General features: G+C 34.4%; 1 protein-coding gene across 1 annotated transcript; it reads right to left on the bottom strand.

Annotated features, from left to right (window-relative positions):
• Nucleotides 1-348: 348 nt before the first annotated feature.
• npy8br (neuropeptide Y receptor Y8b) lies at nt 349-17,392 on the bottom strand. The gene is made up of 2 exons (XM_058784965.1): nt 17,116-17,392; nt 349-5,625 (listed from the first exon to the last, which is right to left on the bottom strand). Exon 2 carries the CDS (start codon nt 5,431-5,433, stop codon nt 4,300-4,302), a length of 1,134 nt encoding a protein of 377 aa, XP_058640948.1. The 5' UTR covers nt 5,434-5,625; nt 17,116-17,392; the 3' UTR covers nt 349-4,299.
• Between the last annotated feature and the right edge of the window lie 630 nt (nt 17,393-18,022).

The raw sequence follows: 18,022 nt of genomic DNA on the forward strand, positions 1-18,022 counted from the left end.
TATAATCTCTGGACTCTGCCCTGAGTTTCAGTCATCTAGTTTATTGTGTGTGATAAAATTGAATTTGGCTTAACATCCGTTAACACGACCTCCATTAAATACAACATGGAGGAAAACAATGTATGATGGTGATTCTTTCTCTCAGCTGTCTGTTTCTGTGCATCTCTATTTGAGGCAAATCTGTACAAAACAGTCAGAAGCAGAGCTTATTGTAAAACAACCTTAACTGCACACATCATAACTTAAAGCATATAAGTTAATTTAGGCATCGACTATATCTTAAAACTCTCAGAAATGTCTCAAAATTAGTATCAAGCACTAAGAAACACAAAAGAAGTGCAACAGATGGAGGATTAACATTTTAATATACATGAAAGTACATTCATGAATTGAGCAAAAACATCAACATAAGTTCAACATAAACTTTGGTCCACTTTATATGTACATCATTACCAAATATCCAATGACATGATGAATAATGTACAAATGACTACACTGTTGAGGATATTTCTGCTGATCCTTTATTAGATGGCCATCTGAATTCTTCACAAAACAAAGCATTTAAAGTAGTATTTTAATTACATTTTCTTAACTAGAAAATGGTGATACTCATAATTCTTGGTTCTTCTTATGAGTCTATAATGAGTCAAATAATTTAGTCTTTCATTGATTCTGGGTCATGTACAAACTACTAAGACAATAAATCAAGTCGAGTATATTAAATAGTTCTGAAATATATACAGTAAATAAATGATGACACTAATTTCTGTATGGCACATTCATTTGTCCTGAACAGCAAATTATAAAGATTTACATGTGAATGCTCAATAACATAATCAACAGTACATTTGTGTATAATTTATATAGTGTTGGGAGCTGCAATGTGTCCAGGAGATTTTTCAAATACTTCACTGGGTTTGTAAACAGCGATTTTATACTGTATATTTCAGCCTCATGAATGGAAATTTGCCATATGTGACTTTATGTGTATTTATGGAAGGTCTATTGTAAATGCTTTATTGCGAGCAGTCCAGATATCAGCTTTATGCTAAACAGCCAGCTGACCTCAGGCACACTCCACTCATTGTGGCCAGCAAAATAGAAAAGAAAATGAGAAAAAAGTATTGATTCACATAAATACCTCAAAGCAATTTTCTAAAGGTGTATTGCTGGAATATAGCTTTTCCACATAGCAGGCTGTCCAGTCAATAACTGGCCCTCCAATATGTGAAAAACAGAGAGAGGAGAACTACCGACGCTTCTGAAATACACTGTATCACACCATAAATATCTTTGTAAATGGTGTCTGAATGTTTAACTTTTCCAGGTGAATGGCTACGATGTTTTTTATGGCAACACATTAATGCCTTTCACTCTCGATGCAACCTGCTTTTGGGAAACTCAAGCTTGTATAGTTAAAACATAAATTTCCCCATTCAGTCAGGCCCTAAAACCATCATGGACCATTTCAGCAAAACAAAATCAATTCAGTCAATAAGAATAAACTTACAGCTATACAGTGTCAGGAGTGAACAAACGCTATATAGTCAATGTGCTATCAGTGCTATGTTTTGACGAGTGCATTGCTTAATAAATCAGAAGAGCAGTGTGTCAGCAGTCTGAGGATTTAACTGTAAAATAATCAATTAATATCAAGCTATATATTATCAGTGAGAACTCAGGCCCTGTCTTAAATGATGCACTTACGTGGACCTGTAACTTCATAGCCTTCATTGCATGAGTTTGTGCCATAGGGTGTCGTGTTTGTCATGTATTTGTTGTGTCTTTTATGTGTCCTTTCGCAAAACCTTCACAGCAAACTACTTTTTAGTAGCTTATGTGGCATTATGTCACCAAAATACAGATTATGAGGAGAACTGCAAAAATGAGTTTGTCAGTTGGGACAGTGGATGTACAGTGACACATAACCCTGTACATTGTTTTAACAAACATGCCACAAGAAAAAAGTAAAGAAACATAAGGATGGCAAGATATTTATGTGTATAATGATTGATGTTGAAGTATACCCTTGTTAAAAAGAAGTACACTTTAACATACAGCTATAAGAACAGGAATAATATTTTAAAACCATATACTTAAGCGTGAACTGAATGTGTACTTAAGTTAATTGCATGGTCATTGCAATTAAATAATATTTATATTAAATGCAATTATTTATAAAAGTACTTTTAAGTAGGACTTAAACATATCTTTATATGTAATTTCATAATTGAAACATACTTTAATGTCATCCCTACAGAAACTTGTATGTAATATATTTGTAATTATATATTAGTAACAATGAACTTGCAATTTAGAACATTTAAAATATACAAACTTGAAATATAACATTTAATAACACTACCTTTAAAATTATAGACAAGTACTTTATGTGCTTTATTATGTTAGTGAACACATCAAAATGTGCAAAAAAAAAATGTAAAACAATATTTAAAATGAACTTTTAAATTGGAATATTTTTACAGAATGCACTTTTTACAAGTGTATTTAAGTGCATTAAGAAATATAGTCATGAAAGTGAACTCTTTTTAAGTACACTTAAGTGGTTTTTATTTCATCAGTAACATATTATCTGCAAGTACAGTTTTTTAGTATACTCTGAATATTTTAAGAACACTGCAAGCTCACATTCAATACAATTAAGCACACTTCTTGTTCACAAGAGTATACTTAATTAAGTGGAAACATAATCTAACTTAATACTAAATCAGTGATGGGAATACTAGATCAGAAACTTCAAATTAAGTTGACTGATCATTTCATACAAGTTAATAAACATCTGACATTTGCAAAGTGTTTCAAAGTGTTATTATTCTAATAACTAAATTATGTTTTGACCACATAAACATATATATATATATTTTTTTTTTACAAATGCTACTTACAACATGCAGTCCAGTGAAAGTGCAAATGAAGAACTGAATCTATAATTCACTTGGATAGCTTTGGCAAATAAAGCCACTCCGCGAAGGACACAGTGTGTTTATATTGACTAACATTTAGATCAGTAAAACAAATTACACCTGTCACACAGAGCAACAAAATGTGTAAATTATTGTACATACCAGTTTGAAATAGCAGACATTCTACTACTAATCAATGACAGAATGTGCTTATAATGTTGTATAATAACTATTACATATAATCATTAAATATGTTTTTGCTAGTTCTGTAACTTCCTTTAAAGAAATATTTAACAATAATATACTCACCTTCACGTCGTTCCAAATTGGTATAACTTTCTTTTCTTGGTGAAACACAAAAGGTTGGTCTTTTCCATGCAATTACAACAAATAGCAACCAAAGCTTTCAAACTTCAAAAAGAATGACAAAATGCTAAAAGTAGTCTATATGAGTCATGTGCTATATTTCATGTTTTTTGAAGCCATACTATGTTCATTTGAGACTGAATCATTATTTTTGAGTCAGATGTTTACAATGAATCAGTTGATCAAAATGGCAGTCTGATTGATCCATTTGCAGTTCAATTCAATCAATTCACTGATTCATACCAAGTAATTAAAAGCTTACTGCAGGAAGATTTTCAGTTAAAAATGACACGAATTCCATGTCAAGGCTATTTCAGAAGACTTGGAATAAAGCACACAAGTCATATGCAGTTTTGTGATAATTTATGGTGCTTTTGTGTTCCATGGCAGAAAGAAAGTCACAGGTTTGGAAGAACATGAGTTATGATGACAGAATGCTTATTTTTAGGCGAACTATTACTTTAATAGTGAAAAGAACCAAAGTAGTCCATTTCTTCTTCTTTTTTTTTTTTTTGTTACCAAGTCACTTATTCCTTCCATAGGCATAACTTGGAAAAAGACTATGACAAGAAAAGGCCTCCTCCGCTCAGTATTTGATTATAATGTCTCTCAGAGAGAACCTTGCTCTAATTGGCAAAAATGGCTTTCTGTGCCATTGAGAACTCACCATATAATGACCACAAAACCAGCATGTTTAATTGGCCACAGTCATTTTAGCAGTGGTTAAAATAGCAACGCAATTTGCAATGATATTTCTCATTACATGGTTCTCCTCTGCAGAGCCCAGCTACAATAAGCCTTTCCTTAATATGTTTCAGTCCATTTCTGTGTTTAAAGAAGACAAGTGGACATCTTTTAGCAACGAGAACTTGGAATGTCACAGATTTTGTCTGTCCAAACCTCAAATTCAGTCACGAATCTTGCACTGATTGACTGGCGGTGCTCTCGAGCCACCTCTGAATGCTTGAAATGTAGGTAGGTGCATTGCCTTATAGTACTTCCGACACATTTAAATGCTCTCTTTCTGTTCCAAACTGTGTTTCTTGTGTGGTTGATAGGTGCTAGCAGAGCCATTGCTCAGGATAGACCCCTTAGTAATGCCTGTACTGACAGTGGACAAAGGAAAACTCTCGTAACTCTCGGGCGGACCCCAGCAGCGGCACCTGGAAAGCAATGATTTAAGCTCCTTCTGGAAGTTATTGTTTAGGAACCCATAGATCACTGGGTTCACACAGGTCGATGCCATGGCGGTGAGGTGACATGCCGAGAAAATGGCGTCGTGCTGGCAGACTGGAATTGCTTCGTGGTTCCAGTCAAAAATCGTGTTGAAAACATTCAGTGGCAGCCAACAGAGGGCGAATGCTGCTACAATCGAGGCTAGCATAGCGTTGACTCGCTTTGAGCCTTTGGTCTTCTTCTGCCGCCCACCTCGAGCCCTTTCGACTATGTCTTTACGGCGACTCAGACGCAAAAATATGCGGAAATAAAAGACGAGAATGAGCGCCAATGGTAAGCAGTACTGGCACAGCAGCAGCGTTGTGGTATAAGTGAGCCGATTGCCCTCAGATGGCCATTGTTCAATGCAGATGAAGTGATCGCTGAAGGGGTTGAAGGGAAGACTGAGGTTGTGGAAGGGTGAGTTTGTGAGGATGTTGAAAGACAGGAACGGAAGGGAGATAAAACATGCTACGATCCAGATAACCGCGACAGCCAGGTAGGAGTGTCTGACGACTGGTTTCCAACCGGTGGGATGGATGATAAGCTGGTGCCTTTCCAAGGCAATGAGAACCATGGAGAATATTGAAACCGTTACAGACATACACTGAACGAACGGCGTCACCTTACACAAAGCCTCGCCCAAAATCCATCGATCCATAAGGGTGTAGATAATGGTGACCGGTAAACACACCAAGCAAACAAGGATATCAGAGCATGAGAGATTGACGATGAAGATGTTGGTCACATTGCGCATCTCCTTTTGTCGTGTGATGACTAAAACCAGGCAAGTGTTGCCCACCAGGCCCACTGCTAACATGGTGCTGTATGCTACGATGAGGAAAGTGGTGCTGCTTAGGGAGGTTGGACAGACGGGATCCTCCAATAACCAAGAGCCGGAGCTGTTGTTCAGATGAGACCGCTCCATTGCCGTCAGTTGCTGTAGTATCTCTTGAAATGAATGATGACCGCTCTGTCTGGCTTATTCTCCAGGGAGGCGAGGAAATGAAGTGGAATTGTCCAGCGTAAGGCTGCTCCTTCCCAACACCAATTTTCTTTTAGTTCCGAAGTTGTCTCATCTTGTTTTCTTGCATAGTGCAGAACTGTTGATCTGGGAGACCTGAGGACAGAACAATAAAAAATAGCTATCAAGATCAGAGGAAAAAACCGAAGCTGCAAAACATGACAACAATATGAACCCAACCCCCACCCCTCCCGCTCAGAAACATCATGCCCATTCAAACTGGGACACATACTCCCTCAAGATATTTTGAACACAGCTTCCAAAAAATATAATGCTTACCGTAAGTTAAAAAACACACTCACACACAAAAAAACTGTTGTTCCAAAACGCATAAAAGTGTAATAGTCTATATGTGATGGTAACCCAATAATGGGCACCAAAACAATAAAAAAAAGGATGACCAAATTAAACAGAGGCAGTATGAGAATACAAAAAGTTTCATATAAATTAATATTTATTCAAACTTGAAAAACATGAATTATCTGATACTCAAAAATAGGCAAGAAAGGGAAAAATTCTCATCCAAAAATATCAAAAATATACAGAAAAGAACTCTCACTGCAGTAACAAATACAAACTAACTCCATTAAACAAAGACAGCCAGCACCGTTACCCTATGGGGAGGGACAAATTCACATACAACATTCAACATTTTCCCATAAACATCAAGTGTAGAAGAAACCTTTGATCATATCATTCAGAATTAACAATCTACTCTCTTATGCAATAAAAAGAATAATTTACAATGCAATGAACAGGAAAATATAACAGGAGCAACTCTGCCGCATTATCCCTGAAACACCCATTCTCCATTAAGCATTGGTACATACTCAAACTTAGTGGAAAAAAGTATTCCTGCCACTGTTTCCCCATCTGAGTTTTTCAGGCTGTGGAACTGACAATACTGCACAAAGACAACAGGTATTTCATTCATTTCACTATACAACTAGTAATCATAATAAACAAATTACAACCTCAAACTCTTGTCAGTAAAGAGTCTGTGTATGTGTATGAGAGTGCATTCATAGAAACTCCAATTTAAGTTAAATGTGTGGTCATTTTGTGACGGTCACACTATATGGAAGCCAATTTCCACCACTGAATAAAAAATTAAAAAGGTAATTGCAGCCTTTTATCTAAACAATTTTCTTTTCTTTTTCTCGGAATTGCGTAATTCAAACTTGCAAGCTATAAAATCAGAATTGCTTGATATTTATCACGCAATTCTGAGAAATAAAAGTTGTTAGATGTGAACTCGCAGTCGCAAAAGTGTTTTTTTCATTCAGAACTGGACTTTATAAGTTTATATCTCACAATTTTGAGGAAAAAAAAATCTGACTTGCGATAACCATTTGAATTTTTTTTTTATTTAGTGGCAGAAATGGGCTTCCATAAGTCTACACTTGGTCCATCCAATCAAAGATATCTTTTACCCACCCTGACGCTTATACAGTCACATAAAAACATGAAGCATTTTGTTAGAAACCAGAACAAAATACAGACCTTTTCAAGTGATCTACATTAAAAGTAAAGCAATCTCTTTGTTCACAAAAATACCCTTATTAGAAAAATAGGACAGTGACAGACTGAAGCGCCTTGTTCTGTTCTTTGATATTTCTTTTGTTCTGCTCTTTTCGACTTTAGTCATTTCATTACTTGAATACATTCTCTTCATCTCCCTCTTTGTATTCAGCACATCCAACACCAAAGCAGTGAATTATGAAACATTCTCTAATAAATCTCTTTTTTGGACAATCTAACTAACGCCCCAAAAAAGGCAAATGCATCACCCAGGCAACAAATGCATCATACATTTTAACTCCGATTGCAGTTTGCATCATGAATTTTTAATGCATCAGCAGTGATGTAGCCTGATGAGTGTATATTTATAAGAAAAACATCAACATTGTAATAATAGCAGACAGTGTGTACCTCTAACACAATGCAAATAACAACATGATTATACTCAAACGAATATGTTTGTAATGCTAGTATGCTTGACTTCACAAATGACGTAACCTGCCCATTTAGCTGCCGCTGTTGCTTTAACGTTTGGTTGGTGTTACATGTTTTTGGAAGTATTTACGATAATGCAAAAGCTACAGTTCTCAAGGGAAATGATATGTGGAAGTGTGACAGTGTTAACTGTAAACATGTTATGGCATGAATCCAGATGGCATGATGTCTTTTTAATTTTCATTTTACCACCCTGCTATCAAGGCAACAGCTGTAAAATGAGCATAGCATCCAAAAATTTAGTCAATCTAGAAGACCTATAGTCATTATTACTAGAAAACGTAATTAATATCTTAGTAAATCTCTCCATCCGTCCATCTATCCACTGAAAAATATATATACTTTGGACCAATTTAAAAAAAATAATTCTTATTTGTATTTATGTTTTGTTTTTCTCAAATTATATTTGAGGTTTTGTTTAAAATATTAATATGAATCAAAAATATTTATTTCCCAAAGAAGGTGACTACACTGTAATACGTATACAGAACATAGAAATAATCAACTAAATGAAAATAATAACTGGTATTGTACAAAATATCTTAACCCAGTAACTGACTCAGAATTGGAACAGACTTACATGATGTTATACAATGGTGTTATGAAACTGTTATGGAACTGCAGGCTAAGTGGCTAAAGCTCAGTGCTGCTGGTACGTTGAAGGTTTCTTGTTTGAGCCCCACAACACCATCGTGCCACTGCGCAACACACTTGTTGCACCAAAGGCACAAGGCAAAGGCATATATATCCAACAATGGGAAACTCATACTTGTCTATAAAATAATTTGAGCACAGAACCTGATAATTAAAGCAGCACTTACTCGCCCTCCTTCTTTCCATCTGTCTCACAAATTTTCTCCATCCACTGATGCTTCTTGATTTCTTAAAGCGCTCTGGCTTTGCAGTAATAGCTACTGAGCCTGCATGTAAGCACACTGGCAGTGGATGAATAACCCAGTAAGGTTTAACAACGGGTGAGAATCTAATTATGAGCAGAATCCTGCTGCTTTAAACCCGTCTCATTTCCTCAAACCCGCATGAGACTTACAGCTAAAATACATTCAGCTACATATAAGAATAAATCCTTTCACTTTGGCCTCCGCCCGTCTCTCTTTTGGCTAAGAAAATGATGAGCCAATACATTGCAGTTAATAATTCCTTAAGCAATATGAATAGTTATAGCAATTAATGAGCTAAAAGTAAAGTGCGCAATTTCAGCACCAAATGGAATTTCAAATATAATGGCTCTGTCGAATCCCAATCCTCCTCCGAATCTACTCTACACTGCATGGGCTGCTGGAAAAAAGGTCACACTCGTTAACAGTCTTTAAAACCTGAAATTACAAATGAGACACCTTACTGGAGAAAGTGACTTAATCAGGGAAACATCCCTGATTGAACCGATTGAGCCTCCCAAGACTTCGACAGGAGAGGAATAAGGAATGTAGAGTGTAATTCTGCATTCAAACAGCCAAATGACATTTAACAGCAGACGCCAGATGCAATTATTGCATAAAGCCTGAGAGATTACATAATCATCATGACAATAATGGCTGTGATTGCCATTAATGAATAATTCATTAGATTATATGCATTTAAATTAATTTATGATTGTAAACTGTCATTTTGAAAATGCTGAAGGTTTTTTTTTTTTTTTCTTTTTAATTTAATCCACATGAGTAAGGCCAGTGTTGTGCAAGATTCCTCTCTCTCTATCAAGTCATATCGGCTTTGGACCCCAATGCAACTTTTTTATCGAGACTTTTTATGTGACCTCTATTCAGTGCCTGATTAGAAAATGATACAAAATCACTTTACAGTGTGCTTATTCTTAATCACAATATTAACTATTGAATTATTATGTTTTACATTATGCCACAAAAAAATACAGAACCTAAAAATGGTAAAGTGAAACATTTCCCTTTCTTTGTGTTTTCATCCTTCAGTTCCCTTATAACAAAAAAGTACACTTCAGCATACATTTAAAAAGAGTACTTATAATTTAAATAATATACTTTAAAAAGAAGACACTTAAGTGCAATTTAATTGTAAAATTACATGTTATTTACTATTAAAGTGTATTATAAGTTTACATTAATAGAAAAATTCAATTAGTTGAACTTTAGAGTGTTTTTTTCACTCACTTAAGTAGGCTTTAAGTACATGTGATTTCATAATTACTTCTATTGTCTTTGAAATATGGTTAAAATGTACTGCTGTATGTACTGACAAACATTTATGATAAACTAAAACACATATTTATGTAATTTCTATTGAGACACATGTCATGTTTTTAAATATAATTGTAATTGCACATTTATTAATGATTAAGTTGTAATTCAGTAGCCTACATTTAAAGTGTATAAACTTTAAATGTGTAATATTGAGTAACACATTATTTGGAGAGAATTTCACGTGCTTTAGTATGTTATTCAACTCAGCACGTCAAAATGCGTACTACTTTAAAACATGACAACAGATTATTAAGAATAATGATTTAAATGTACTTTAAAGTAAAACATTTAATTTAATATTATTACAAAGTGAACTTTTAAAAAGTGTACTTAAGTGTTTTAAGAAACATAATCATTCAAGTGCACTACAAGTGTACATTCCATACAATGAAACACTTTTTTTCACATGGGTTAACAAGCTAACAGCTTAGCCTAATAGCTTAGCGTAGCCTAACTGTTTATTTAATATTCTATTGACTAGGTAGAACGATGCACTACATTTCTTTGGCATTGAGAAACATTTTCTGATATTTATACAAAGTGAAAAGGGTATCTTTGTAATAAAAAACAAGAAAGCAGAGGAAGAACTTTCTTTCATCTATCTGCCATTGTTAATCAGATGGACCTCAGAAGAGGGCGATGTTTTAGCATTGACACGGTCAACATAAACCAGGCATCCTCAAATCTTGCCCACTCCTGCAGAGTTTAGCTCTAACCCTAATCAAACACACCTGAGCATGCTAATCAGAGTCTTCAAGATCATTAGAAAATCACAGGTAGGTGAGTTTGATCAGGGTTGGAGCTAAACTCTGCAGCAGATTGACCCTCCAGGGAAAGATTTGAGGAACCCTGCTATAAACTGTTGTAATATGGAAATGAACAGCTTGAAGATTCTTCAAATATTCACCTTTTGGGTTCCACAGGAAAATAATGTAAAATAGATTTGAAACAACATGAGGGTGAATTAATGATGCAATTTTCATCTTTCCCTTTAAGAAAAATACCATCATCCTCTTTATGGAGACATTCATCTAAATAGAAATAACTAGCTTCAGTGTAATTAATATAGATCCCGCAGGGTTATTGCAGTTAACTTACAAGTGACAGTAAATCAATCACAGAGTCTCAGCCCAGATGTGCCTCACATACAGCAGATAAGTGGTAATAAAGCTCATTATTGCCTCCTCAATCCCGCATCTCTAACCGGCCCTCTCTAAAGGACTCTGATTGTTTTCAATTAGGAGGCTAGACTCTGCCAATGAATCTCCTCCTGCGTGAGAGTGTGTTGCAATGAAGCAGAGATGCTCTGTTCAATATCTGAGACAAAGAGCGCATGATGCACCACTGGTTGCACACAAAGGTTAAAATCTCAACAACATCTTCCCCACAGAGCTCTCAATTCAGTCTCTATGACTCCTCCATTCTCAAATAGACAACATGGCGGGACAGAGAGTTCTGACAAGCCCAGACGTGCTGATGCCTTAATTCAAGCACCTGTAAACATGGAAGTATTGTAAGCCCAAAATGTTGGCTTCTAGACCTAGGTGGTTATTTGCTCTAGCTGCTATCGGTAGATGCTGTAACAAAGACCTGAACAACCATATGTTGCAAAAAAAAAAAAACCTAAGGCCAAAAAGACTACTAATTAATCATAATAAAACACATTATGTATATAGATATATATTCTGGATGGAATAGATTGTAGAGGGGGGAAAAAAAAAGTATTGTTCAGTTAACATAATCTGGTTTGACCATTTGATGGCAATTAAAAATTAGCTGTGACCAAATAAAAATAAATAAATAAATAAATAAATAACATTATATAAAAGTTTGGGGTCAGTAAGTTAAAATTAACTAACTTTTATTTAGTAAAGATGTATTCAAATGATGAATAGATGCATTAAATTTAAAACCTTCAGTATTAGAGTATTATTAAAAAAAGAAATACAATGATGTTAAACATATTTAATTAATCGTAAACCGTGTAATGCAATGAAAGCACTTTTATTATGAAAATTAATTAAGAATTTTGGCATAAACACGTAAATTACTATGAAATGATTGTCAAAGAAAAGACAGTGATATAAAGGTAAAAATATAGAAAAATAAAGGATTGTTCTGATATTATTCCTCAGAATATTTCTTCTCGTCCCTAAAAATGTCTGGATTTTTTAATTTTAAGTCTTCTTGCAGACGCTCATTTTAAGTGCCATTTAGTCAACCAGGTGACTCCTTCACATGGAAAATATACATAACTGGAAATTAGCGAGCTGTCCTGTTTGAAAACAGAAGAGCATCATGAAGCTCACTGCAAGTCCATTATGGTTTCTACAAAAGTGTTAAGCAGCTGTTTTCAATATTGATGATAATAAGAAATGTTTCTTGAGCAGCAAATCATATCAGAATGATTTCTGAAGGATCATGTGACACTGAAGACTGGAGTAATGATGCTGAAAATTCAGCTTTTCATCACAGGAATAAATGACATATTAACATATATTGAAATAGAAAACAGTTAATTTAAATTGCAACAATATGACACAGTATTAGTGTTTTACTGTACTTTTGATCAAATGAATGAAGCCTTGAGCTTAAAAATGTCTGAAAAAGAATGCAGATTCTTCGCTCATACTTTGCCATTTAAATGAATGGAAATGCCAATGAATCTCTCCTGGTATTATAGAGTTGATTGTTAGAAACTAGCTGCCATGCTCCAAAAAACTTCCTTAAGATGAATTTCTAGCAGGGCTCTGAGCTCATTTGTACTTTACTGGCGCAGTAGCTGAGACCAGCTGAAACTGCAGGTCCCTGTTGACCATAGACTTCTGTTTTGCCAGAAGTGCAGGTATGAATTTTTAAGAGGTGCTTCGTGAGTTCATAGCTATGAAGGCAAAATTAAGTAATGCTGAAACGCAATGTAAGTTGCCACAAGCAATTGCTTTTTTCTGTAATGTGATAGTATAGTACCTGGTGTGTGTTTGGAGAGAAAAGTGACATTGCCTATTATTTCAGCATCGGAAAACATGCCACAACGTGCCGGTTTTGCCATCGCTCTGTGACACTTGAGCTTCAGAAACCTGCGCATTAGCATGCATAACGCAAAGAACGGCTATATTTATAACAGAGATCGCCACGGGGGCGAACACTCCCTGTGATAGCGGGAGGGGGGTTCAAGATGAGCTTTTGCTTTGATAGTTGTCAGATGTGGCACATCCTACAGCGCTACAGTCAAATGACGACATCCCGTAAACATGCATGTTTTATTAAAGTTAATGAACAGTAGCGTGGTGTGGAGTGTGGACAGACATTCATTAGAGGTTTCATAATCTAAAGGGGAAAAATCATGATTTGCATTCAAATACAGCACGTTTTAAACATGTCTCTGTACATGCTGAGCATTAATTGAGAAGAAAAACAGCATGAGTTTTACTAAACAGTGGGGTTCAAAAATCTGACACCGCTTTGAACATCTGGGATTTTGTCCTTTAGATCCTGGAGAGGTTTAGGACCAATTTAAAACAAAAAAAAAGTTCAAATGAAGATATAAATGTATAATAAAAGGAAAGTAAACTTTTATTAAATAATTTAATTAAAATTAAAAATGTTACTAAATAATTACAATGAATAAGTAAGTCAAATTAATAACAAATTGATCAAACATAATAAATACAATATATATATATATTAAATAAATACACTCTTAAAAATAAAGGTGCTTCACGATGCCATAGAAGAACCTTTTTGTCTAAATGGTTCCATAAAGAACCTTTAACGTCTGAAGAAGAAGAAGGTTCTTCAGATTATAAAAAGGTAAGGAAGAGATGATTCTTTAAAGAACCTTTGACTGAATGGTTCTTTGTGGAACCAAAAATGGTTCTTCTGTGGCATCGCTTGAAGAACCTTTTGAAGCACCTTTATTTTTAAGACTGTACACTATTAAAGATTCTGCACTACTTACATCGCTAATGCACTATTTCTAGGTCATTTAATAAGTAATTCTGTGACGGTCAGCTGTTCTTGCTTCCGTTAAAGCAGGGGGTTTTGATCTTTTGCCATGGACTCCTAAATATGATCATCCTCATGCGAGGGATTAATATTATGAAAAATAAATATGTGCAAAATAAAATTGGTCAAATAATGTAATTTGTCACAAAATGTACAATAGTACTGTTACATGTATTTATTTAAATCAAAATGTATTCACATTTATTCATTTATTTATTATTTGATTCATTATTATTATTGTTGCTGTTGTTGTTTTTATTTATTTACTTAGTATTTATTTAATACATAAGTAAATATTTACTTCTATCAATTTCTTTAATCAAATGTATATTAATTAAATTAAATGGTATTTATTTAAATTAATCATTTTTATTTAGATATTTATTGATTATTTATTTATAATCTAATGTATTAACTTATTATTTTATTTTAATTAAATGTATTTGTTTATTCATATTTATATATATTTATTCATGTTATCTTTTTATTATCTGTTTATTTTTACTTTTTTGTTTTGTTTTTTGTTTAAAATGCTTTTCTCTAAATTTTCCATGGACTATCTGGATTGAAATCCCCTGCATTAAAGCACAAGATGTTTTGGGGTCATTCTTAAATCAGGGACATGGCAAATACTGAGAGATTCTGAAATTTATGTCACTTTTTCAGTTCAGCTTCAATTACTTCACTTGTCAGACACTGGTAATATCGTTTGCAACAAAAAGCACTAAATCAAATTAGAAGCAAATGAAGGTTATGTAAGTGACACATCTCAAAATCTCACTTCAGTTTTTTCTTAAAGACACTTGATCCCCCAAAGGAACTTCATCTGAAAAGTTCATGCCGTACTCCCTCTTCTCAGATCTTACTTCACCGGTATAGCGAGAGAAACAAGCTAGTTTTAGATCAGAGAGGCAGCCATCAACTGAATGTGTCAAAGATGAAAGGTGGCTCATGCTACACCTGCACTCTATCAGCCATCTCACTTTCAGACTTCTACACCATCTTTTACACATTTTAACAGAGAGTAGTAGCAAGAAGGCTAACAGACCTTATGTTGATACTAAAACCATACATACGACAGCTAATACTGCCTCTCCACACAACCAATACTTATCTTGCCAATCTTCAAGCAATTAAGTTCAACCATCAAGTCAAATTGAACTGTATCACATGTCAAGTCAGATGAACTGTTTAGCAGTAATGAAAAACCTAATTATCAGGGAACAAAGACTTGAGTTAAACCATTCCACACCTCAGAAGCAAAACTCAAAGACTATTTAAATACAGATTTTCAAACGAGTTATTCTAAGTCAAAAGGGACCAGAAAACAAATCTGGCATCAAATGCAGAATTCAAAAAGGAAGAGTGCAAAGTATGCGATCAAGGACATACAAATACTAATGCTTATTTTTAAGATGCTCTGAGACTATAAGATCACAGTAACAACACAGAATGAGAAAATATATCTTGGCATCTGTTTTACTGAAACATTTTGTTTGTGAGGGCTCATACCAATACAGTTGATCTGATCTGCATTCAAAACATCACAAAACATATGTATAGCTTACATTTGTGCCTTTTTTTGCACCTGATTGTGCACCTGTGGTGCTGCTCATGCACTATTTATAACTGCATGCCTCTTATGTAACAGGTATCTTTAGTTGTCATGTTTTTGGCGGGTGATAATGAGTAGAGTTGAGTGTGAAGCAGCACTTGCCCATTTCTCCAGCAAGTGTGAAGACAGTGCATGAGAATCAAAGCTTTTGATGCCTCAGTGTTTGTGTCTGTCTTTGATACCTTGGGTTGTTAGGGACTTGTGAAGTTAGAAACAGCTCTGAAGGGAAATACAGCCCAATTATAATGAGGACAGCAAACCGGTTATGAATATCTAGCACTTATAATATTCACATGGTGGAAATTACTTTGAGTATTCACTCGTTGAGGTATTTTTTATTTTTATTTTCTCAGAGCAGAGCACTTGTGTTAAGAGGCTGGCTCTTACTGAAAGAGCCATTAGCTTGAGATGAAAAGATATTTACATATTTCCATCATAATAAATGTGAAAGCATGAGTAATGGCTATGTGACTGTAGCTAATCCTGGTGTACGGAGATTCAAGTTTTCTTTGCTGTCTTGAATGAGAATGAGGTTATGTAGTAATTAAGCAAATCAAATTCATTTTTTTTCAGCATACTTTGTTTATATCACTAATAAGCATATCTGAACTATGATGAACAAGCATGCACAAATAAATGTTGTTTATTAAAGTTTATGATTAAATGTACTGGTAGTCCTAAAGACAACTTCATCTGTCTTGCAACACACATACACACACTCACTAAGAGATGTCATTAAGATAAACAAAATACAACAGAAAATCAGGAGAATAGAATTGAAGAGAACAACAAAAGAACAGGACAACATACTAGAATTTACCAATATAGAAAATAACAGAATAAACCAACACAGAAGAGTAAAATAGAATAGAATAGGTCAACAAAAGAACAGGACAACAGCATAACATAACAGAATTAGTCAATATAGAAAATAACACAACAAACCAACACAGAAGAATAGAATAGAATAGAATAGAATAGAATAGAATAGAATAGAATAGAATAGAATATGTCAACACTACAACAGGACAATAGCATAACATAATATAATTTGTCAATATAGAAAATAACAGAATAAGCCAATAGAATAGAATAGAATAGAATAGAATAGAATAGAATAGGTCAACAAAAGAACAGGAAAACAGCCTAATATAATAGAATTTGTCAATATAGAAAAGAACAGAATAAGCCAACAGAAGAGAATATAATAGAATAGAACAGAATAGAATAGAATAGAATAGAATAGAATAGAATAGAACAGAACAGAATAGAATAGAATAGAATAGAATAGAATAGAATAGAATAGAATAGAACAGAATAGAATAGAATAGGTCAACAAAAGAACAGGAAAACAGCCTAATATAATATAATTTGTCAATATAGAAAATAACAGAATAAACTAACACAGAAGAATAGAACAGAACAGAACAGAACAGAACAGAATAGAATAGAATAGAATAGAAATGCAGCAACGATTATTTTAACCATAAGATCACTGACAGGACTGATAAATGACCCGATCGGAGTCTCCAACGTCATATACGACTTAGAAAAGTGTGTAAAACCTTTCAGAGTCTCTGCATCGAGGAATGAGCGAGGCTGAATTCATAATGCCAGAATATAAAGATCCTTTACCATGAAACGAAGACGCTAAATGTTTCGGTAAGTTCCCTTCATTAACACGCATTTGTGAAACTCTGCTCAGGCGCATCTTACCGTGTGTGACAGGCGCAAATCCCGTCTCCGTGACTGTAGCTCGACACGGCGCTCTCAGATGCACTGTTCTCTTCTGTGCAGGAGTAACTGGTGGTTTGAGGAGCTGAGGTTTATCAACCAAACCTGAGGCGCAAGAAGGAGGTGCCTTCAGATATCGAGCGCTCCTTCGCACATGGACTCGGTCAGTCTGTTGACATTGACCACTTCCATAATGTGTGGGGTTCAAGAGACCGATATGCTATAAATAATAATAATCATTTCAAAATGGCCCAATTATATTCCCTTCAAAATCTTTTTTCCTAATTAAAACCCACACTGAAACTGCTGCCCTCGATCACATGTATCACACAATGTTCTGTAAAAAAAAAAATTGTTGTCAAAAATAGTGTTCACGTTTGACACTAGTAAGGACACATTTTGAAAAATACAATGAAACTAATAGTTTGTATATATATATATATATTTTTTTTTTTTTTTTTTTCTTTCATGCCTGAGCTCTTTGATTTGACTTGTGATTTTTGGAACATGCTGAAGTTGATAGCCTATCTATTTAATACCAATTCTCATAAAATTAAGAAATGTCAAGTGTCATCCATGCTTCAATGTTAATTTATGCATTTTGAGTTATTAAACAGATATTCCATCCAAAAATGAAAATTCCGTCATGTTATACTCACCCTCACGTTGCATTTCTTATGCATTTCTTTCTTTTGAGAAACATGAACAATTTATAATTTGAACAGTGTTGCTAACCAACCAGTTTTGGTTCGCATTCACTTCCATTGTATTCAGTGGAAGTCAAACTGAAACTGTTTGGTTCCCAACATTCAAATAAAACAAAAAAATATATATCTTCATTTGTGTTCCAGAGAACAAAGACAGTCATACTAGTTTGGAACAACATTAG

Source organism: Onychostoma macrolepis, chromosome 08, assembly GCF_012432095.1.
Source record: "Onychostoma macrolepis isolate SWU-2019 chromosome 08, ASM1243209v1, whole genome shotgun sequence".
Taxonomy (NCBI): Eukaryota; Metazoa; Chordata; class Actinopteri; order Cypriniformes; family Cyprinidae; genus Onychostoma; species Onychostoma macrolepis.